At 40.9% G+C, this 24,421-nt stretch overlaps 1 protein-coding gene across 1 annotated transcript; it reads right to left on the bottom strand.

Annotated features, from left to right (window-relative positions):
• Window positions 1–18: 18 nt before the first annotated feature.
• On the bottom strand, window positions 19–22,347 carry ugl (ureidoglycolate lyase). Its single transcript, XM_031873266.1, has 15 exons — window positions 22,318–22,347; window positions 21,316–21,444; window positions 21,014–21,232; window positions 20,409–20,499; window positions 20,221–20,297; window positions 19,454–19,564; window positions 19,305–19,364; window positions 18,568–18,724; window positions 17,824–18,022; window positions 17,127–17,205; window positions 16,959–17,051; window positions 15,391–15,463; window positions 15,217–15,284; window positions 12,185–12,309; window positions 19–852 (listed from the first exon to the last, which is right to left on the bottom strand). The coding sequence occupies exons 1-15, from the start codon at window positions 22,321–22,323 to the stop codon at window positions 681–683; spliced, it is 1,659 nt and encodes a 552-aa protein (XP_031729126.1). The 5' UTR covers window positions 22,324–22,347; the 3' UTR covers window positions 19–680.
• Between the last annotated feature and the right edge of the window lie 2,074 nt (window positions 22,348–24,421).

Genomic DNA, 24,421 nt, shown 5'->3' with positions numbered 1-24,421 from the left:
GCTTTGGGACGGCCGTCAATATGGCGGTGCAGAACAACTTCCGGTTCAAGCGAGGAGCGAGGAAATGACAATTAAGAGACTTGGGCTGTACCCACAGACGAAAAGAAGAGGCACAGGGGGAACCAGGAGGCACAGCCTGGCTGTGACGTAGTGTTTTCTTAGTGGTATTCTGGATTAATGTTGAAGCTAGCTACAGTACAACAATATCACTCTTGTTTTTAGATTTATCTTAAAAACCCTCTTTAGATCACCATCTACTTCCAACATTCCTTCAGTTTTAACATTTTGTGTATTAGCCAAAGCTTTATATACAATAATCAGAAGGAGGAGAAGGTGAGCAGTGTTTGGTTGATAGTAGCTGGCTAGTATAAATATTATTTAGTATGTAAAGCAAAAGAAGGGATCATCATCACAGTACAGGTCCTGACTTCTGGCTGTGAAAATGCTTTCATGATCCATGGTATCAAATTTGACACATAAGTGTTTCCTGATTTTTACTTACCCATTAAAATGAAATTAAATTCACCTAATAAACACAAAATGAATAGTTCCTCATAGTAACTAACTGATTAAGTCTATGAAATAGCTAAAAGAAAAATTTTCATTGCAATCTGTAGAAGTCCCTCGGGATCCAGAACATGTTCCTCATGTTGAGCAGAGAACAGTCTTCTGCTGGACGCTCACAGTTTGGGTTGGGGCAAGTCTGTGTTCAGAGCCTTCACCTGTTCAGTGTTCTGGGAGCTGAGAAAGGTGTGGTCCTGAATTAAATAGGTGGTGATAAAATCTGGGAAATCTCTCTTTAGGACCACTTCCAGGAACATGTCCGCTGCTGTGTGTAACCTCTGTTTAGCCCTAAAGAAGACAGACAGAAAGAGACATAACACCTGAACACCTGAGCCACAGCGCCGATAGGACAGAATATTCTACAGTGATGCAAATACAGAAATCTATTTCCAACAGGAAAAGACAAAGAGTTACGGAAAGAATGTATATATATATTTAATCAAAGTATCGATATGTAAAAATCTTGTGTTTCTCTATCTCAGAATTTAAACTACCTGTTTCATAATGCTGAGTAATGTTGACTTGTTTTTTGTAATTCCTAACTTTCAAGCCATTCTTTTCTTTTTTCGTAGGCAAGTCCACAGAGACACTATGTGCTAACTGTAGCTTACACATAATGGACCGATAACATTTTGTTAGCAATGGTATTGAAGAATTAGGACCCCAACATCTAAACTGACCGATGTTTGATAAAGAACAGACATTAGCTCGAAAACTGAAGTGGTTTATGGTTCAATGTCTGTGCCTCTTTTTGTGTTATGTGGCTGGTTGTCAATGTCAAAGTAAACATATGGTTACTTTGCAAATAAATCCCCTGACCATTCAAATGGGCATAACTCTAAAATATCATTTGAGATTAAACTGTCCTTAAAGTAAACATGAAATGTTAAATGATTTAATTGATGTATTCCTGTATTTTAGTGCCATGCTTTTCCTTTTCAAATTTCATAAACATCAATCAAACATATATGTACAGCCAAAAGAAACCAAAAACACAAACAAGGTACACGAACATCATATTACGGGGAGCAGATGGAAACAAAACAAAGCAAACGTATTTTACCTAAAAAGTGTTTGCAATCCGAAATACTTCAACCCTAAACAATCATTCAAATGTCTGCCCATCGTCCACCCAGAACAGCTCAGGGTTTTGATATAACATTTCATAAAACAAGGGAAACCTCAAATCGTCATTTAATGATATGAAATGAAAGTTTTCAACATCTTTTAGATCACAACTATTGCAAATTCCTGCATGAATTTGAACCGACCTACTTCAATAGCAAGGGGTAGGATACCAGCTCTGAAAAGAGCACACAATGACCTCTGGCCTCTAGTTAGAAAGGAAGTAACAAAGGGCCCATGTCCATAACACTGCTTCATCTGAACATATGATCGAGATTTGACAATATGTCATTTGAACATTTGTCTCTGAAAATATAGTTTCACTACGTTACCATCACAGCAAAGCATTTTACGAAAGATATACGCCAAGTCTGGCTCTCTAAGATTTAATATATTTCCTTGGTCAAGGATGACTGTGTGCCTTATCTTAGTTAAAAACATTTTTTTGTTATCTCTGGCAAATGCATCAGGCGGTTCCAAAGCCGTATCATCTCTCTCTTTTGTTCAAGATCCAGTGGCCCCTATACCCATATCTCCTTTTATCCCAAGACGAGGAGTAAATCATGTATCCCCAGAAAACCTCTTATGGCTCCATTCTGAAAATAATTGAACTTTTTGGCATCCTTGCAACCCCACATTCCAGCTGCATAGCTAAGAATTGGACAAAATCATTCATAGAGCTGTGAGTATGTGGATCGATATCTTTACAAAATGAATTTAGCTGATTATCGATCATGTTCGGCCCGCAGAGTCTGCTGGTATTCCAATCACTATTTCATAAGACATGAATTCATCCAAAGTAAAGTTTAAATATTAATAGGAATCAGTAGTGGCGGCTGGCCAATAGAGGGCCATGGGGCGTGGCCTCACCTTGAGCACCCCTCCTTGAGCCACAAAAATATATATATATAATAATAATAATAATAATAATAAATTATACAAATTGTCAATATTTGTGTTTTTGAAATATGGAATGTACCCAGTAATATTTGTAAAATATGATATCTGCGCAAAATATATGCTTTTCCTGCTCGTCCTCTCCGCCTGTCTGCATGTCTCAGCCATGGAGAAATGGCCCACAGGAGGCGGGTCTATGAAGCAGTTTAACAAATTGCTGATTAAAGATATAAATGAGTGACATACAATTTAGCCAATCAGCGTCCTCAAATAGATTCAGCTTGGGGCCAAAGTTACGCATTCTCGTCAGGAGAAGTCTCTACAGGCGAGCGTGAGCACTACTCCTCCAAGACCCGTTTGAGAGGAGAACTTTGGCGGAGATTCTGCAGGTCAAAGAGCTGATCCCAGATCAGCCTGACCTCACAATCAGACAGCAGACTAGAGGGAAAGGGAAGCTGTACATGCAAAGCTTCTCTAGTAGCTTTACTCTGGCTGATCACAAGCCTCCATGTAGAGCAAACAATATTCAACATCTTCAAGGACTATGTCACCTGCATAAAGTAAACTGGAAGCCCTATCACTCACTTGGACTCAAGCTATAGGGGCCTGATGTAATGCTTTAATAGCTTTGTAAAACTTGCCATCAACACCACCCTGGATGAGTTTCAAAAGAGCAAATATACATTGACCCAATCAAAAGTACTGCGAGGGCCTGTTGTTAACAATATGTGAGTATATCTTATTGAGCGTACTCTCAGAATAAAACCCCTATAGTATAAAGGCACCCTGGGATCATTGTTGGCTTGATAATCGACTCATACCAAAGAGCTGGGATAATGCCATGTCAGAAACATGTCTTTAATAAACTGAATAACACAAGGCAATACCTTGGGAGTTTTAAGTTTATTATAATCCCCCTAAATGTTACACACTGTTATTTTAAATCATCACTGTATTCACTGATATGAGTTAATCATTCATGAGAAATTAATAAACGTGGGGTTTTTTTCTTTTAAAAGGTCTCTTAAGAGGACTTCCGGTTTAGCAAATGGCGGAGTAGGCAGCTCGTCAGAAGGGCTCTGTCACTATTTTACATTTATTTGGCATTTGCTTTAATAATTACCCACCTGAAACTTGGAGAACCAGCTTCTAAAATATATTCCTGCTACGGTGTACGCTGTATTCAGTTCAGCATGGGCAAACCCAACACAGCCAGAGGAGGTAAAAAACCCGAAAGCGAGAGCGAGGAAAGACATGATGGCGGCCTAGCATCAGACCTAGCTAGCGGCGACACCACACATGGCGGTGGCAATAACCCAGTGCTATCCCTCGTTGACATGCAGAAACTACTGGCCGGTATGGAGGAGCGAATAATCACAAATCTGACGGCACAAATTTCAGCCAACCACGCCACTATTACCAGACACGACCAGACAATTCAAGCCATTGAGACGTCAATGAACAACTTTCAGGGGAGAATAACTACACTGGAGACCATGGTCGGCAGCTTTATGAAGGAGAACGAACTACTGAAGTTTAAGGTCGACGACCTCGAAAACAGATCACGGAGGTGCAATATCTGTATTACGGGCATACCTGAGAGAGCGGAGGGCACCCGCCCAACTTCCTTCATTGAATCCTTCATAGGAGAATTATTCGGCGCTGACGCTTTTCCCCGTGGTTTAGCAGTGGACAGAGCGCGCCTCCTCCCTTCATTGCCTGCATTCATCATTTCCAGACGAAGCAGCGTATAATGCAGCTGGCACGAGAGAAAGGTCCCCTGTCCTACAGGGGCGCGGGAATTCATATTTACGCCGACTGCAGCGCTGAAGTGGCTAAAAAGAGAGCTACTTTTTGCCCTGTCAAATATTTATTTTTTCTTTCCTTTTTTTTTTTTTTCCTTTCTCATTTTGTTTTGTTTTGTTCTTTGTTTCCCCCCTGCCCTCCCTTCAGCGCTCTGTTGCTATATCCCTCTTCTTAAACTACTATGAGCGGTTGGTCCAGTAAGGTGACTAACGTCCCAACCAAGTTCATATCCTGGAATGTAAAAGGAGTCAATAACCCAGTTAAGAGACAAAGGGTCATGTCTCATCTACAACAATTGACAGTACACGTAGCATTCCTACAAGAAACCCACCTTTGTAACACCAACGTTGCTGGTCTCAAGCGAAAATGGGTTGTCCAGGTGTTCCATTCCAGATTTAATGCAAAGGCCAGAGGGACAGCCATATTGATTAATAAAAACACCTTTTTTCATCCCGAAGAGATTATTAGTGACCCAAATGTGAGATATGTTATTGTTACTGGACAACTCTGGGCTAATCCTGTGATTTTGGTAAACGTGTATGCCCCTAACTGCGATGACAGTAATTTTTTTGAGAAGCTATTTCTTGCAATACCTAAGCTTGACAATGGATTGCTTATAATAGGAGGTGATTTTAATCTTGTGCTGGATGTCACCTTGGATAGGTCATCCCAGAAACCTCAGAACCTTTCCAAGTCGGCTGGAGTTGTGAACAATTTCATGCATAATTGTGGCCTTTCAGATATTTGGAGGTTTAAGTTTCCCAACACCAGAGCTTACTCTTTTTTTCTCAAATGTGCATCATAACTATACCCGCATAGACTATTTCTTACTTGATAATAGACTGCTGCCTAAGGTTAAGTCCTGCTCGTATAATAGTATTGTTATATCAGATCACAGTGCCATTCCATTTGATTTAGACCTCCCAAACCGCCCACCCCCAAACAGAATTTGGAGACTCAACCCTCTCTTACTTACAGATGACAATTTTGTGAAGTTCATTTCAGCCCAAATACAATTCTTTCTAGAGACTAACTCCTCCCCAGAGATCTCGCAAGCTACATTATGGGAAACTCTTAAAGCATACGTCCGTGGGCAAATCATAGCCTATTCCTCTACCACAGCGGTTCCCAAACTCTTTAGGCCACGCACCCCCTTCTACATCCCGACCGGGTTCACGCACCCCCAATCCCCCCCACACCTTAAAAAAAAAAAAAGCAACAGAGCCTATTTATAGCCGCATAAAAATCGGACCAATGAGAGAACAGTTTGCTCGCGCGTGGCGATTGTTTACAAGATAAAAAAAGACAAAAAAACTTCCTGCACCGTGCCTTCGAAAAGGTAATGGACGTACACCAGAAGATTGGCCAGATTGGCCACATCTGTAGACTCGTCTACTTGCAGAGAGTAAAACTCACTCTTCTTCACGCGACCGACTAATGTAGCCAGGATGTCTTCGGACAAAGCATCGATTCGGCGCGACAGTGTTGTTGGACAACGGGATCATGTCCAACTGTTTTGCTTCTCTCTCTCCAATCATACATTCCACCATCTCTTTGGCAGCTGGCAAGCACACGTCTTCGGCGATTATGTGAGGTAGCCCCTTTCTTGCTATTCTGTAACTGACCAGATATGAAGCCCGTAGTGCGTTTTTTGCAGACCCAACACATGAATGAGACTGCAGTTGTTTTGGGCTGTTTTGTAACTCCTCCAATTTTGATATGAAAAAATGTAAGGGGCTTTTGACTTGCACTGGCATGCTTGGTGTTCAGGTGGCGAGGTAAATAAGAGGGCTTCAGACAGCTGTTAGCCAGAACCTCACTGCACACCACGCACTGTGGCTTTGGGCAATCTGCATTGCCAATCCAAGTGAAGCCAGATCATTTTCATCATATTTCCTCTTTTTTCACCTTGACTCCGCGATGGGCCTATGTGCTCCCCATTTGTCTGTGCTATCCCTTCCTCCTTTTCGGTCTCCTCCGTCTCATCTTTCTCTGACTCCCGTTCGATTTCTTCTCCTGGTCTCTCCTCAACACACCTCTCCGTTTCTCTCGCCTCCGATTCCTCACTCTCTCTCTGTCCCTCTCCTCTTTTATGACTGATAGCTTCAGATGTCCCACCTGACAGTTTCCCCGATTTCAGCCAGTTTAGCATATTTGCATGAATGTTGCTGAATGAATGAAGTTAGCTGTTAGCTGACGTTAGCTGCATAAGCTAGGCTGGCTAGTGTGTACATAAAAGACTGGCGGCAGGAGCTGAAGTGCTTTTATTTATTAAATTGTAAGTTTTTAATTTTAAATTTAAATCTTCCAAAGGGAATTTTTATAATTCATGTTTTTATTTTGTGAAAAATCCCACTTACATTTTTTAAAATTATATTTAATATTAATTATTACACCATTCAACCGTCCTGTCTCCTAAAAATTACGTTCCCCCAAAACTAAAATGCATTCTGTTACGTTTGACTAAAAACGTATTTTCTCCCTGATTTGTGTTTGACTTATTACATTGACTTATTACAAATACGTTTCTAATCAACATTTTAACACTTTAACCTTTTTTCCCCTCTCCACCACCGCCTCTCATTCTCCCTATTACGCGGTCAGAATACTACCACAACACGCCGCCTGTCTCCGGCAGAAATGCGCTCATCCACGCACGGGAACAACACCGAATTGTCGGGCGAGATACCACCAAAACACCCCACCTGTCTCCAGCAGAAACGCGCCCATCCAGGCGAGCAACGAGGAACATTACGCGGCTACAATACCTCCACAAAGGCCCGTGTGTAAAATCCGGGAGTAACCGTGACTCTCTTAAGGGTTAGGTTTGGGTGGGGACGTGGCTTCCTAGTGGAAGTTATGGTTAGGGTTAGATGGATACAAATAAATAAAATATACCTCCATAACACCCCGCCACTCTCGGCTCATACCTCCCCAGCAACGAGGCATATCACCCGGCCACAATACCTCCAGAATGTCCCCCGGGTGAAATCCGGGACTTGGTTTTATGGTTCCGAGTGGCGGGCACTCACCCATTGGCGCCGGACGCGAGGTCTCCAGCCGCCCCCGCCGTGAGGCACCCCATCGTCAGGTCTGTCAGCCCTCGGAACAGGCCGCGGGGCAACAACTCGTGGGCGGGGGTAGAGGCGAGGCAGATCACAGAAAAATAATAAAGAATATGTTTGGCAAAGATATGTTGATTAGAAACGTTTTTGTAATATGTCAAACACAAATGTAATCAGGGAGAAAATACGTTTATGGTCAAACGTAATTGAGAATGCATTTTAGTTTTGGGGGAACGTAATTTTTAGGAGACAGGACTGCACCATTAGACCACCATTACATTTTTCCTCTCGCGCACCCCCGAGAGGCACCACACTTTGGGAATCCCTGATATAGAGCAACACAATGCATGTTTGCACGTGTTCTGTAGCACCACACAGCGGATACAGGAAGCAGTGCACTATTTGCAAAGTATCATATCCAGCATCAGGCTGTCCGAAGGGAAAAAAAATACATCGGACTTGCAGCTTTAATTTATATTGTAGCTGCTTTCATTGTTTGTATCCTGTAAAGCAGGGGTGTCAAACTCATTTTCACTCTGGGCCACATCAGCATCATGGTCGCCCTCAAAGGGCCGGTTGTAACTCTAAGACTGTGTAACTGTAACTACTCCCTAACATATTGTTAAATAACTCTCTCTGCATTTGATTGTTGTTTATTGAAGTGTAAAAATATTGTACATGCAGTTATATAAATGTAAAAAAATATGTAAGCACATTTGTTATTATAACATAAATCCTTTTAATTTAGGGTTAAGAAACCCACATTACTCTATCAAAGATCAAACTTTTAAAGAAAATAACAAAGACAAATATCATCAAACACAAGTTATTATATTAACTTTGTTCAAAGCTATTTTTGTCACCTCTCTGCATCACTAATGTCCCCGTCGTCGTCCCGTGCATGGCAGCTACATCCAAGAGCTCCTCACTGAGTGTCAGGTCTTATAAACATGGATAGATGCGCTGTATCCGTGTTGTCTGTGCTTTCATCAACAGCTAATGAAAAATACAAGTACCTGCTCATCTCTTCGGCTAGCTGTGTTGTTAGATTGCCTGCTAGTTCATGAACCGAGTGGTCTGCGATGGTGTTTCTTCACAAACTGACATTTGTAAAAGTCTGTATCTGATCGGAGGACATCTGCTCACATACCTTTAGCATGCACTGGGCTGTAGCTTCTGTAAATATATTCTGCTGTGATTGCAGTCTGCCTTTTAATTCTTGGACAATTTGATGTTTTTCTTGGAGGATAAATTTAGCTCCGTGTTTGGTGTCAAACTGCCGACGTGAATTGTATTCCTTCATCACCGACACTGCCTCATAACACAGAAGCTCGCGCGCACCCCCAGGGGTCTAAATATGCTCATTCCCCGACTACAGATCTTTATAAGGAACGGTTAAGACTCCAAACTGAATTTAATCTTCTATCTACTGATGAGGCAACACGTCTAATCTTAAAATCCAGACATAATGTGTATGAATTTGGAGATAAATCTAGTAGACTACTGGCTATGCAAGCCCGCCAAGTGGCTACCACCCGTAATATCACAAAGATTCAATCAAACACAGGAGAAACGTTGATAGATCATAATGACATAAATAAAACCTTTTTACAATTCTATTCTAACCTTTACACCTCAGAACTTAGCAATGACCTCAGCCCCTCATGTGCCTTCTTTGATAATTTGACTATCCCTACCGTATCAGAGGAACAAAACACCAGTTTAGGTGGAGATATATCAGTTGCTGAAATCATCATGGCCATACAATCTATGCAGAACAAGAAGTCACCAGGCCCGGACGGGTTTACGATGGAATTTTATAAAAAGTTCTCCTATCAGCTGGCACCAACTCTTAAAGCAATGTTTAAAGAAGCACTCTCCTTAGGCATTCTTCCTATAACTCTGAGACAGGCCTCTATATCCCTACTGGCTAAGAACGATAAAGACCCAGTATTCTGCTCATGTTATCGCCCTATCTCCCTACTTAATGTGGATTTTAAAGTGCTGTCTAAGGTCTTAGCTAAACGCCTGGAGAGTGTGATCCCAGATATTGTCTCAGCTGATCAAACAGGATTTATCCAAGGCCGACACTCCCACTCAAATTTACGAAAACTATTCAATGTTGTCCATTCGGCCCCCTTAACGTGCCCAGAGGTAGTGGTTTCTCTTGATGCAGAGAAGGCCTTTGACCGGGTCGAGTGGAAATACTTATTTCTTCCCTAAATTCTAGAGATCCTGAATCGGTTTGGGAAAATATCAGGATATAAGCTAAATTTGCAAAAGAGTGAACTTTTCCCTCTAAACTCTGAAGCAGAGGCACTCCCTTCCAGCCTTTTCCCCTTTAAGGTGGCCCGGGGTGGCATTAGGTACTTGGGGATTGAGGTCACGCGCTCCTTTCATTCTACTTTTAAAAATAACTATATTACCCTTTTGAATAAATGCAAACAGGATATGACTCGCTGGGCCTCGTTACCATTATCAGTAGTGTGTCGTGTTAACCTAATTAAATTGATAGTATTACCCACATTTTTATATCTCTTTCAAAATATTCCTATCCTGATTAAAAAAAAAATTTTTTTTTAAATCTTGATAAAGATATCATTTCTTTCATATGGGGGACCAAACCTAGTCGGATTAGCAAGACTCAACTCCAAAGACCAAAGCGCGCAGGAGGCTTAGCTTTACCCAATTTTCTCTTTTACTATTGGGCATGCAATATCCAGAACCTACTTCACTGGTTTGAAGACAGGCCAATTGTGGGAAAGGCGGACTGGGTACAAATAGAATTTTCCTCCTGCCGGCACCACCTTGGCTCAGTGGTCTGTGCGGCCCTGCCTCTTCTTAGCAATAACTTGAGTACAAACATAATGGTAAATCACACAATAAGAATATGGGCTCAGTGTAGGAGACATTTTGGGCTGCAAGGAGCCTCCACCCGCTCCCCCATCAAATTTAATCATATGTTTATTCCCTCCTGTACAGATAACGCATTTACTCTATGGTTTGATAAAGGGATCAGATCAATCCATAATTTATACATAGAAGACACGTTTGCTTTATTCTCCCAATTATCACAAATCTATGATCTACCAAGGAACAATTTTTTCTGCTACTTGCAGATCAGGTGCTTCGTACGAAACACGTTTGACTCATTTCCGAACAAGCCCATGAAATCTCATGTTGACAACCTCCTAGAACTGAAACCGAACAGTAGAGGATTGATATCCCAAACTTACGAGCTCATTAACAATATCAACCCACACTCCTTGGAAAATTTAAGAATAGCCTGGGACTCAGATCTTGGAGTGGTTATAACAAATGACCAATGGGACTCTATTTTAGACTTGATATATACATCATCTCCATCCGCTAAACACAACTTAATACAGCTAAAAGTGGTACACAGGGCTCATTACACTAATGCTAGATTGGCAAAAATTTACCCTAACTCTGATCCGTTATGTCCTCAATGTAAAGGCCAGCCAGCAGACTTGTTGCACATGTTCTGGCTATGCCCGAAACTCTCCACCTTTTGGATAAGTATTTTTAAAGCTTATAGTGAGATGTTTGCAGCTCAATTTGACCCGGACCCAATTTGCGCACTTTTTGGCTTAATACCAGAAGACTTCCATGCCCGTTTACCAAATAAAGCCAATGTGGTCGTAGCCTTCACTCCTTGCTCGACGTTTGATCCTTCTGAGATGGAAGCAACGTGCCCCCCTCGTTCTCCCACTGGGTCAAAGATGTCATGTATTTCTTGACACTTGAAAAAAATAAATATACTCTCAGAGTGTCCTCCCAAACCTTTCGTAAAGCATGGAGACCTTTTCTAGAATACTACGACTCCTTACAAGAACCTCTCCACAAAGACTAATGTGGATCCCCTATCCGCCCCATAGCAACAGTGAGCAGCCCCCCCTCCTCCTCCTCTTTATTTTCTTTTTTTTTTCTTTTTTCTTTAGCTATTAATCATTTTATTTTTTACATGTAACTTCTCGCTATTATTTTTATTTTCCAAATTGCTTTACTCTGCCTTTTCGATTAATGCAATTATTTGATATTATGTCTGCATCTCCGTCACCTGAATGTACCTGAATTTACCTAAATGTATAAGTTCCATAGCCTGTAACCCTGCATTGGGTGGGCTGGGTGGGCAGGGTCGGGAATGAGGTTTTAAATTTCAATCTGTAATTGCCCTCAGACATGTGTGAATCCTCTTCCCTGGTGGGATAAAAACTGTGAAAATCAATAAAACATATTTACAAAAAAAAAAATTGTAATAGCTGTTTGTAATAGCTGTTTTTTGTAATAGCTGTTTTTTTTTCTCCGTCCATTGGAATAGACGGCAGTAAAATAACACATGATGAAGTATTTGAATCAATTTTTTTCACAGTACGAATCCACCATTACAATATTTGTTTTATGTGTGTTTAGAACATAATTGGGCTCTGAACAGATTTGATATAGCTATAAGCTATAGCTAAAGAACAGCAGTAGTCTGACTGGTATGTGCACAGAGAAAGGTTTTGTCAAGAAAACAAAAAATATAAATAAACATTTTTCAAGAGAGCATGGGGCATATAATGTACAGAGCAGATCTACTGTGTATGCTATTATTTGGGGCAATGAAAAAAAATGTAATGTCAATGGAGCTGGTGATCTACCATAATCACGTGTCCTCATCGCTGAAACGACCCAAAAGGTGCCCTTAAGGAGTGTCTGCTTACCTAACGGAGTGACAGAGAGCCCTGAGCTCCATCATGAGCTCCTTGATGAGGTCAGTCACCAGCCGCCGGCTCACCACCCTGCTGTCGTCCTCCAGCTGAGTCTGGTGACGGATCCACTGCCACACCTGACACATGAAACACACTCAGTATCATGTCAGGTGATTCGTACCTCAGGGTCAAAATGGCTGGTTAACAAACTAAAAGGCCTGTTTCCCCGTAGCCTTTTCATTTAGAGATAACGGTTTTGTTTTTTGTTTGAAAAGCAGTACAGCACAGGCACTATTAAAAGCCCTGAAAACCTAATTTCTCAACCAGCGTCTCTGAGCAACAATATACATGCGGGTACTATTTTCTGCCTGAGTTAGAGCAGATTTCACATCATCTGTCTGTGCTCTTCTTACTGATTGGGGGGCAGGGCTGAGTTATAAAAACATGATGTCACACATTTATGTAGAGCAATCCGGATTAAGCAACATTTGAATCAAGTTATGGTTGGTTGCTTGCTTGTGTTTTAAGGCACTTTCAATCAAATCAGATGAAACCAAATTCTTAGCCGTGCTAGCGGCTCATTCCTGGCGATGGCAATGTCAGTTGGTCCACCACTTTCAGTCTGAAATATCGCCACAGCTATTGGATGGATTGCCATGCCATTTTTACAGACATTGATGTAAAAGGTGATCCTGGACGTTTTAATATTTTGATGGAAATATTGCCACTACTTGGACCCTTATAATGCACTTAGGTGCTTGGCTTAAGACTATATAAGTCTACTGTCTAGACTGTATATAAGAAGAGGACGTAGTCATCATGAGGTCACCCATTGGTTTGTGGACTGATGTTTTGAAGACTCGAGTCCGGCAGTCACCATCTTGGATTACGACCGTCGCCATGTTGGTTTTTTTTTGCAACCAATGAACAGAAGTTACCATATTTGGTATGCGGCAGAGGATTGACGTAGTGACGCCGGATAAGTCTCTGGTAGCGGCAGCGGCCTGTCAATCACAGTAGTCCCGCCCTAAAGCATACCCTGCTTTATGGTCTATTTGACTCTAAATGGAACATAATTTCCGAAATGAACATCATGCTGTATTGAAGAAGACTTGAAACTAGAGATTGAGACTATAAACTCATGTTTACAATGTTTACTGAGGTAAAGTAGAGTCATTTTCTCATAGACTTCTATACAACCAGAGGAGTCGCCCCCTGGTCGTCAGTTGAGAAATGCAAGTTTTAAGAAACTTCCACATTGGCTTCACTTGGCAGAACCGGAGGTTTTTACGCCTGCTCATGACTCATGAACTGTGTAAGCCAATTTCAAGCCACGCTAGCAGCAATGTCAGTGTCTCGGTCAGTCAACCCACAACTGTGGTCCAGACTGAAGCAACAGTCTGGACAACTACTAGATGGATTCCCATGAATTATCAGGTCAACATTGTAATATGTCCAATACTTTGCTTTATGACCAAATACCTGCAAAACTAATGACATTTGCATCAGATTCAGCTACTTTGTGATTAGTACTAATTTGCTAATGTTAGCTTTCAAATACACAAAAATGATTCCTGCTAAACATCAGCGTGTTAGCATTGTTGATGGTGATGTTAGCTAGCATTTTGCACATAAATGAGCAACTGAATAGCTTTCATGTAGGCCCAACAGAAAGAAATCAGCATTGCTCAAAGCCCACCAAAGCCAAAGTCGGATGAGTCACATCATTTTCCCCATTTTGTAAAACATTTTCTTCCCTACTCCTCCATTTTCTTTTTCTTAAACTAGGCAATCCTTCAAAAATATATTGCATATAAATACCATTTGACCTGCAGGTGACGCTAAGGCAAAATGATAACTTTTATCTATCGCGGTGGTCATGAGTCTAACTGAGAGTACATCCACACTACAAATAGAAATGATTTCCGTCCACATGGGTGTTTCAGCATCGTTTTCGAATTGATCTGCATCCACACGGCAACCTTCCAAAATGGATATCACGTGACCATTAACGTACACTGGGCATGCGTGTGACGGTGTAAACAGGAAGTAGATTGGTTGCTTAGTTTAAAAAAATACGACAGAGTAATATAGTAGTCTTTAATAATGAAAGGTTGTGTTTGATACTTAAGATCTTCCTCTAAAATATTCCTCTATAAACTCAAACAGACAGTGCGTGGAAAGTTTTAGGCGTTTTATTTTTCAGACTTAGTTACAGCGCTACGGGTCTTTCTCTATCTCTCTCTCTCACATCAACTTTACTTTCAAATCAACACTTACATGTTTACTAGATTATGGGTCCATAAATGTGGTCAACACACGTCTCTCACTCGTTTCCTCGTTGTTGTCTGTTCTCACTCGTAGCTCTGCTGGTGGATTAGCTATCTGTCCTACTGAATAGCATTTACTGCTAACCGTGACTTCAGACGTCAGCTCCGTAGGGCTGATAACGCCGCTGGTCACGCCGCTCGCTAATCGCTCCATTAACAGCTGCTTCCTCCACAGAAATGCAGACTTTAACTGAACAACAGCTGCTAGTTAAGACAACAAGGTCAGCAATGCCTGCAATCACTTGTCCATATTAAATTAACCTGGTAGTCAATCAGTAATCAATGTTGTTGTTTGTGAGCTTCCGGGTAAGGGTCACGTGATAGGCATGTGACGAATCAGGGAAGGACACGTCATGACTGCTAAGAACCAATCAAGTAGCGAAGGCGGGTGTGGTCGTTTCTGAATGTATCTGTTTTGCGACCGTCCACACGAAGAGGCAGCCCCAGAGTTTTCAAACTTATCCGTCTTCGGGAGCGTTTTCAAACTCCTCCGTTTTCGGTGCTCGAAAACTCCGCGTAGTGTGGTCGCTCAGTGTAAACGTAGCAAAACATATGCGTTTCAAATGGAAACGGAGTAATGTGGACATGGCCTGAAATGTCGTACAATCCTCCTTGTACAAAGCCCTAATATTTGCAGACAGGTTTTTGTCTTTGCAGTAAGTTATGGCCCACAGGGATGGCTGCTGAAGTTGGATCGTGTAATCCTAAACCCACCTGTGATCTGGAAATCTCTGCTGTGGCTGAATCTTCGACCTGGCCTCTGTAGAAAAAATGACCTCTACCTAGGAAACAGAGAATTGCTTTTAACAGTCCACACAATAAGACTCACTTCATTCATCCTGCCTGCTCCTAACCATGAGGAGAACAAGAGTATGTGAATGTACATACCTGATAGCCAAGCATTAACAAAGAGGACACCAACTGCAATGTTATGCTTCAAACCGTAAAGGGTGACTCCTCCCTGGAGAAAAACAAAATACATCCGAATATACTTTATTATTAGAGACTAACACTGCATATCCAGTTATTTTTACATACAACTACCAAGATCAGAATTACCTTCTCATCCTATCATGCTCTGTCTCATGTATGAAAATGCTACACCTGTAAGAGCCATTTTGTTGTTTTTGTTTTTGTACAACCTCCCACCACATGGGGGTGTAGTGCCAATGTAAATCAGAGCACAGGTAATATAATCAGTGGGGTCATTGGACACAGGTTGTTGCTAATAGGTAGAAGCAAACAGTTTTTGACCGTGCACATTTAACGAATGTAAATGTTATGATTTATTGGTTTATGGAGAAAATGGATAACTGAAGAGAAAGTGGTGGAACTCTGATTATGTGAGAAATAAAATGCCTATATTGGAAACGACTTCGTTATTTATGGCACGTGTCAGAACAAACATTTCAGCAACCGTAGTGACTTTTTATTGGGAAGCAACGGTCACTACAACACCTAAGGGAGATTTTGGAGTGACATGTTGGACAGCGCTCTCCACTTGAAGAGGAATATGTTTTGGATTTATCGGGTTCATCCCTGGAGTAGAATTCTACCTAAACTAAGACATTTCATGTCATTCATGTGTAAATGAATTTGACATTCCCTCCCAATAATATCTTCAGCAGTCTTCTTGCATGGTGCCTAGCATAGACTGTGTATAATAAGTGGATGTAGTCCCCGTGAAGTCACCCATTGGTTTGTATACTACTGTTTAGAAGCCTTGAGTTTGGCATTTGGGCCATTGCCATCTTCTATTTTTGGAGCCAGATGTGACCATATTTGAATTAGAGGGTGGAGCTTGAGATCCTGGTGGAGCCATGTACGTTAACATTAACAAACACTAAGTTACCTGTTAAAGCTTGGTGCATCCATAATTCACATTAACTGTGATATTAATTGGGATGCTAATTTTGGCCTAAAACAAGATGTACTTACCAGATAAAATTAACAGCCACCTTCTTAGTGTCTTTTAGTACAACCAATTGCTGAACAAGACATTTTTAAGTGACCAGGTTGCCGTGGTAGCGACATGTCAATCAAATGCTAGCCCCGCCCTAAAGCATACCCTGCTTTATGGTCTATTTGACTCTAAATGGACCATCGTTTATTAAATGAACATCATGCTGTATTGAAGAAGACTTGAAACTAGAGATTGAGACCATAAACTCATGTTTACAATGTTTACTGAGGTAATAAATCAAGAGAGAAGTAGAGTCATTTTCTCATAGACTTCTATACAACCAGAGGAGTCGCCCCCTGGTGGATATTAGAGAGAATGCAAGTTCAAGACACTTCTGCCCATTGGTGCCCACTAAATCTGTCAATTGGAACATAAAGGCTAGAAGAGGCTTTTTGTTTCAGTCTACCAATGGTTGAATCTGAACAAATTTGTTAAATAATGTTAAAATGTTACAGCTTCTGCTGTCCTATTCTGAGACAACTGAGCGACTGACCAAAGGCATGGACAACAGGTCATCAGGAGTCACAGTGACATCATGTCGAAGCTGGTAAAGCTGGTTATCTCCTTCAGTGTGGAGCTTGAAGAGCTAGAAGAGGTGAAGAATTACCAACAGAAAATGTATTTATAGAGAGCTTTGTATGGCTCATGATCCAGTACTCACTTTCTGCATGGGCTCAATCAAGCTCAGATCATACACCATGAAACCGTCCACACCTGCCTGGATCTCCAGCAACTTCAGTCTGACAGGTGGGAGGAAACAGTGTCAGAGGAGCCAACATGTTTCAATTTAAAAATGCATTAACTGTGAAGATAACGTCTGTCAACTCAGCAAAGAATACAGACATCACCAGGCTAAATACGCATGGATGACACTGTATATTATGTGGTTTATTAACATGATGTGGCAATAACTTTGTCAGATTTCTTTTGACTAATGAAATAATGCTGGCTTTTCAGTTTGACCCTTCATCACCGGTTCAGTGTGATGGACATCAGCGAGACAGTTTGACAAAGACAGTCTGCTCTGTGCAGTGGTGGAGGGAGTATTCACTTTACTTTAAGGGTAACTTTGGTATTTTTCAACCTGGACCATATTTCCACATATTTTTGTGTCGAAGTAACTAGCGGGACAACAATTTTTGAAATTAGTCCTTGTCAATGTAACGTAACATCCATTAAAAGTGCTTGTTTTTGCCAATGACAGGCTCAGATTGCTATTATAAGTGTCTGACAACATTATGAAAAGGACCCTACAGAGAAATACAACATTTTTCTTTACCTTTCGCCTTAACTGGTTTGTCTGTTATTGTGTCCAAGTGTCATTCAGTCTCAATGTGTGTGAACAGTGATGTTCCTACCTGGTGACAGTAGCCAACACTTTGCTGTGGGAGTCACTGAGCGGGTCCTGAGGCAGCAGCAGGGCTGCCATGCCTCCTGTGGCCAGCGCCCCCCTCCGATGACATGTCTGAACCAGCAGGTCCATGTAGCTGCGCAGAAAACGCTTCTCCATGTTCACATATTTACTGCGGTCGGGCAGCAGGAAGGCCTGTCGGTGACCTGGAGGAGAAACGCATGACCTCTTGACTTCAATGAGGCAAGGATTGCCGTTTTTCAGCTTCACTTTTGTTTACAATTTGCCGATTGTATATCGTTATTAATAATGATAAATACACTCCATCATACCTATTCTATGAGCCGTAATTCTGATAATACAGTTGGCCATGCACCCATGGGTGAATTATGAGACAATGGGACCCTGGGCACAGACATGCAAAAGGCCCCACCACCTCTTCTACACAGGAGCAAGACACAGAGACTTTATAGTTGTTGATTTGTGTCTCTTTGTAGTCGTTACACGTCTCTCTGTGAGTTTGTGTCTCTTTGTAGTCTTTTAATGTCTGGGTGGTACATACAGTATCTCTTGCAGTGACATTTTTAGGTGAAGGCCAGGGGGGCCCTGAAACTTTGGGCCCCTGGAGTCTGTTCCCAGTAGACCCATTCATTAGTCTATTCATGCATGGACCTTCCCTGAAGCAATGATTGGGTTCAGAGGCTCGGTGTAAAGCACAGGGTTCATTGGGAGGCCAGAAGGTTTGGCTCACCAAATTTATTGACAAAGGAGGCTGAATAATCCCAGATGCCACAGTTTAGTCCTGCTGAATGGTCTCGCAGCTCGTGGAGAATCTCCTCCATCTCAAATGCTGCTAATACATTTTCAATTAGCACCGTCGCCTTAATGCTGCCCAGCGGAAGGCCCAACTAGACACACACACACACACACACACACACACACACACACACAGATACAGACAAATTCAGTAGATACGACCACATATGAGGGACCGTTTCACAGAGATTATTTTATACCACTACTCACAATAAACAAGGCATTCAAAAATGTTAATAAGAAAAAAATACTGAAAAATAAAAATTGAAATGGCAGTTTGAAAATGGAGAGTAAAATTGCTGCAATAAACCGGAAATAAAAAACTGGCTTAAACAGAAATGCTCAAAGTGAAAGTAAAAACATGTATTTCTAGAACAGGAAAATCAGTCTCTTTTTTCCATCTACCATTTACCACTTAGCTTCTCCAGATGTGTGTAATAAATGAGGTGTAGAATAAAGCGTGTTGGATGGCCTTGAAATAATTTACACCAGGGGAGTGTGTATACTGTGACTAAGTCCTGGTATTAGGGACACAAAACAATTGATCTGAGATTTTGAGAATGAAGTTAAAAACAAGTCATCAAATTTTGAGAATAGAACTGTATATATAAAGAACACTTTGTAGGAGAACATAGATATTTGATATGTGCATAAACACTGACACATGCAGACCTTCTGTTGTGTCCAGACAAATATTTTGTTCCATAGTCTGGCCTCCATGAAGCTCTCCACCTAAAAAACAAGAAGAAACAGTAGAACTTCATGACAATGGTTTTGAGTGATGGTGTGTGTGTAGGTGTGTGTGTGTGTGTGTGTGTTACTTTTGAGAGGTAGAAAAAGGGTCCACTCTTGTTTTCAAAAAGTGTCTCTCCACAGTGAAACATGAGGAGTCCAAAGTCAAAGAGAGGACCAGGAGCCTCCTTCCCTGCCACCTGGCAAACAGATAGGGTCATCATTATGTATGGATTATTTTCTTTTGATTAATCATGTACGAGTATAGCCTATAACAAATCAAAAATAATGACAAATGTCCATCACATGTTACCAAAGCACCAAATAGATTTAAGAAAACTGCTTATTTTGTCTGATGGTATTCAAATTACATTCATATAAATGTAAAAATGACATATTTGAGCAGTTACAACCAGTAAATGTTTGGTATTTGTACTGAAAAAAGTTTCAGCAAAAGTAAACATATCACTTCCCACAAATAATACAAATGTTTATTTGACCAGTAAATAAGTGTAAATATTTTATTAAACTTTCAACCAAAAGCCAAGGCTGTAGCCAAGACATTAGAGCTACAGAGATCAAGTGCTTGATTCAGATTATATATTGTATAGTTATTTATTATTTTATGTTTTTTTAAGTCACTGAATGGGAGAGATTCTGGAAAAAAACTATCTTAAACTCATGAATGAATGAACACCGTGAGAGGTTTATTTTGAAGCCTGGAGAGGGGGTGTGAATATTCACTCCGTAGATATAATTCACTATTCACCACTAGGAGTCGCCAAAGTCAAATCTTCAAACCCAATCTGCACTGACTGAATAAAGTGAGTGAGATGAATTACAGAGGTTATACTACCATCATGTTGTGCTCCACCATGTTCCAGGCACGAGGGCGAAGCATCAGCACTGGAGCCTGAGATATGTGAGGAACATCTGTGAACACATGGAGGGAGGTGGGTCAGAGAATGTGTCGACCTTACGTACCTCTATATACAGTAATGTAGCTGTGCCAACATGAGTATTGATATAAAGTAAGCCACTTACTGGGGAACTGGTTGTGAACTGCCTTAAAGACGTTATGAATGCCTTTGATCTGGTTGTAATATGTAGGACAGTTCCCATCATCAAAGTCAACCTGAAACCAAAGAGAGAGTTCACAGAGTCTGAAGTTATGTGAGGACTCTGCAGAGATGCTAGTGGCTCTGTGAGGCTGTGCTTGTAGGGACCATGGTGCTTTGAGCTCAATGCTAAGCTTATTGTTAACATGCTCACAATGATAATGCTAACTAGTTGATATTTAGTATGTACGTTCTCTATATACATCTATGGTAATACCACGTTCACCATCTTGGTTCAACATGTTATCATGCTAACATCTGTACACAACTAGCCTACAGCATTACCATAAATGTTGTGTGTATGTAATTCTCACATCTACACATGTCTAACTGGAATCAAAGGATAGCATAGATGCACATGAACAGAGTTAAGTGTGATATGACTATACTGAAGTTACTTACTGCATATAAGTGTATTCATAAATGTGAATGATTTCCACATTAGCAATCGTAAATAGGCCTTTTATCACCCAACAGTATAGCATTCTATGTCCAGTTTCTGTGTTGGTGTCGTGTGGGCACAGGTGGTACCTGTATGCCTTGTGCTGATGACTGCAGAGCTTTAATGAAGCGCTGGGTGTCACAGGGAGCCAGGTCCCCGATATCCACATGTCTTCTCTGGAGCCTCGGGGGGACCGGGAGCACCCTCCAGGCGGGGTCCCTCCTGATATGTGTGGTACTTTCCAGAAAGCTTGGCAGGTCAGCTGAGAGGTCCAAATGGGCCTTTCTGGACACTCGGAGCTGCAGGACCTGAGTGGAGTATAAAAGACCCCTCATCGTGAGTGGGGTCAAGTCTTGCATTGAATTTTAAAAAGCCTTTTCAGCTGTCTTACCTGATCCACCTCCTCATCAAATGTGGAGATCAGCTCATGGAGGAAAAGGAGGGAGCCTGTGGTGAAAAGTGTCTCATATTCTGCTTCTAGACCTGAGGGGGGTGGGGACAGCTCCATGCTGACTGCACCCTGTGGACGAAAAGAGTCAACATATCATATCAGTGGGTCCAGGTCAATCTCCATATTTGCAGAAATTGGGCTCATTTTAGTGGCCCTAAAAAACAACAATAAATAATAAATAAAACTTAAACTTAAAAACTTAAACACACATGCTGGTGATGGATACAAACAGTCACAGAATTAGTGGTACAACATGGAGAAGTTGAAGAAGTTCTAACTGTATGCAAATGTGATCTGACTCACAGTAGCACTCGTTTCTGATTCCCTAAGGAAACAGTAGCACAGGTCTACTTCACTCTACATAAACCTGCATTTATGAACTTTTTGGCCACTTTGAGGCAGTGGAACCAGCTATAAAGAACATATTTGTTTGACATATTATCACCTCATAAAGTTGTTATGGCAAACAACTTCCTTATTATGCCTTCAACTTAAAGGGAGCAACATGACCATTCACTCTTGTGGGACATGAAACCAATGGGATGAAAGATGCTGAAAGGCCTGAAAGAGCTGCATTGATGGTAATAATTGTCTGGGGGTTCATTACCATGAGTGAGCATGTTCACATTATAATAATAAATAAATAAAATATAATAAAGAATATAAAAAGTCCATGAGGAATATGTTTCAAGAGCACCCAGTAGCTCACTGGTTACAGCACATGCCACCTAACTTTGATTCAAGCACCAAAACATGTTGTCATTCAGGTTTCTTTACCACTTTCAGTCACAAGAAATTCCTAAGGCTTGTCAAAGTAAACATGTGCCTGAAACAGAACACTAGTGCTAATGAAACTGCTCAGAAAATTCACCATACTTTGGAATTCTTTACTGTCCATTAAGTATATTTAGCTGCAAAATAAAGCAATGCAATGGTACTCACAGACATGAGGACAGGTCTCTGTTCACGCAGTAGAAGTGGACTTTGGTTATGCGCTCACTTTGGGCAGTGATTAAACAGGAAGATATTTGTTTTTATGCAGAGTTTAAAGTCCTATGTGAAGATTCATTGACTTTTGAGGCGATTTAAACACTGTACATGCCCAATATTGGGAATTTGGTCAGATTACTAATGCTGTAGGCATAGGTGGTATGAGAAATGTTTGATTTTATTGTATTGGAAATTAATAGATGTAATTGGAAATTACATGAAAATCTCAAACTTGGATCCAGCATTCCTCAGTTTGCTTTATCCATTCTACAACAGTCCAGTTCTAACCAGTCTCAGCCTGAGCAAACCCCTGCTTTGATCTCTTAGCAAAGGAAACCTAGAGACTAAACAAGCCTTCACTAAGTCTTCTTAGTACTGTTCAAAGTTATGTTGGCTCTCCTTCCGTCCCTTTCAATATTTCAATATCTGTTTCTGTACTGTATATGTCTTAAGTAAGAATCAAGATCCATATACTTTACATCTTTGTTTTGGCCGTTTCTTTGTTTGAGTTTTTGGTTCCTAAAGATACCAAGGACCTTAGCCTCCTGCAGTGTTTTAGAGCACTGGTTCCAAGTCTTTCCGGCTTGTACCCTCTTTTTTTGAATCAATTGTGACCCCTTTTCACAGGTTGTGGCTCTAGTGGGGTCATGGGTTGTGAGCAGCAATTTTTACATCTCGGATTATTCTACATTTAATTTTTTTAGAGGACTGGAGAGGTGAGAGCCCCTGTGACCCTTTTAAATTTTTCTTGTAGCTCCTTGGCGCTAATTATGTTATCTCAGGTCCTGATTTAAGGTAGTGAAGAATGCAATATCCCGGTAACACCTGGGAATTTCTTTAAATTTGGCACAAACATCCACTTGGACTTAAGAATGACCTGATAAGAATTTCTTCGTCAAAGGTCAATATGACCTCACAAAACACATTTGGCCCTAACTCAAGAATCAACATGGTAATTATGACAATACCACACAAATGTATAATAGAATAAAATGATAAAGGGACGTTTTGGTTGGACAGACAATGCCAATAAATTTTTCTGAAGGAGACACTGTGGGGTTTTTTTTAGGGGGGGGGTTACTTATCTGATGTTAGGGTCCAAGGACAGAGGGTGTATTCTCTACAGATTGTGAAGCCTTCTGAGGCAAACTAGTGATATTGGGCTGTCCAAATAAAACTTATTGAATTGAACTAAAAATTGAACTGTGTACACATGTACTCATGTACACTAGAAACAATTAGAAACGTATAGCATCTAGTGACTGAAAAGGTTGCTACCATACTTATTACATAGGGTACATCCCAAGTCTCTTCATTGCATCCCCGTTTCCCTCACTTGGGTCCTTTCCTTGCGTCTTAGTCCCTCCCACCAGGGATACATGGAGGAAACCATGTGAGGAGAGAGGAAACAAGGAAATATGTTTTAAGAGACATGAGACGTCCTTTCCTTAGTTGTGTCACGTGAAGCAACGTCTGTTTCTGATGACGGTGGCCGCTGATCACAGCTGGATCAGCTGTCAGTCGGCTTTAGCAGCTGGAGAGACTTTTGAGAAGTTTGTGTCTGTACACATGATCACTGTACTTAATATTATTATCTAATAATACTAATAACTGATAAAGACATACAATTATCTTCACTGCCAGATTAGAGGTGTTGTATCTCTGTAACCTGTTAACAAACTGTGCCCTGTGTTCTGTTTATAAGCACAAGATCGATTTCTATTGGCGGAATGTGTTATTTATGAATTATTTGCGTCTGTACGTTTTGAAATTCAGATTGTGACATCATTATTAATTAACCCAAACTATGATTATGGTTTCTCTTGACTACTGGAATTAATTTATTAGGCTCGATGTTTCAGGTTAAATTGAAATGATAAAACTCATCAAACCTGACACTCAGGAATGATCAGCCTCACGTGACTGAATGGAAATGATGATAAATAATGTAAAAAGTGTTTTGTCTCCCCAGCTCTCTCTGACTTTAGTTGTATCCATAATAAAAGTTATTGAGGGAAATATCAGATCATGAAAAGACAAATCTTTCCAATAAATG

The sequence above is a fragment of the Anarrhichthys ocellatus genome, unplaced genomic scaffold, assembly GCF_004355925.1.
Source record: "Anarrhichthys ocellatus isolate YVR2014 unplaced genomic scaffold, GSC_Weel_1.0 scaffold70, whole genome shotgun sequence".
NCBI classification, from domain to species: Eukaryota; Metazoa; Chordata; class Actinopteri; order Perciformes; family Anarhichadidae; genus Anarrhichthys; species Anarrhichthys ocellatus.
The sequence above is the reverse complement of the archived record's forward strand: the minus strand, read 5'-3'. Positions and strand labels throughout refer to the sequence as shown.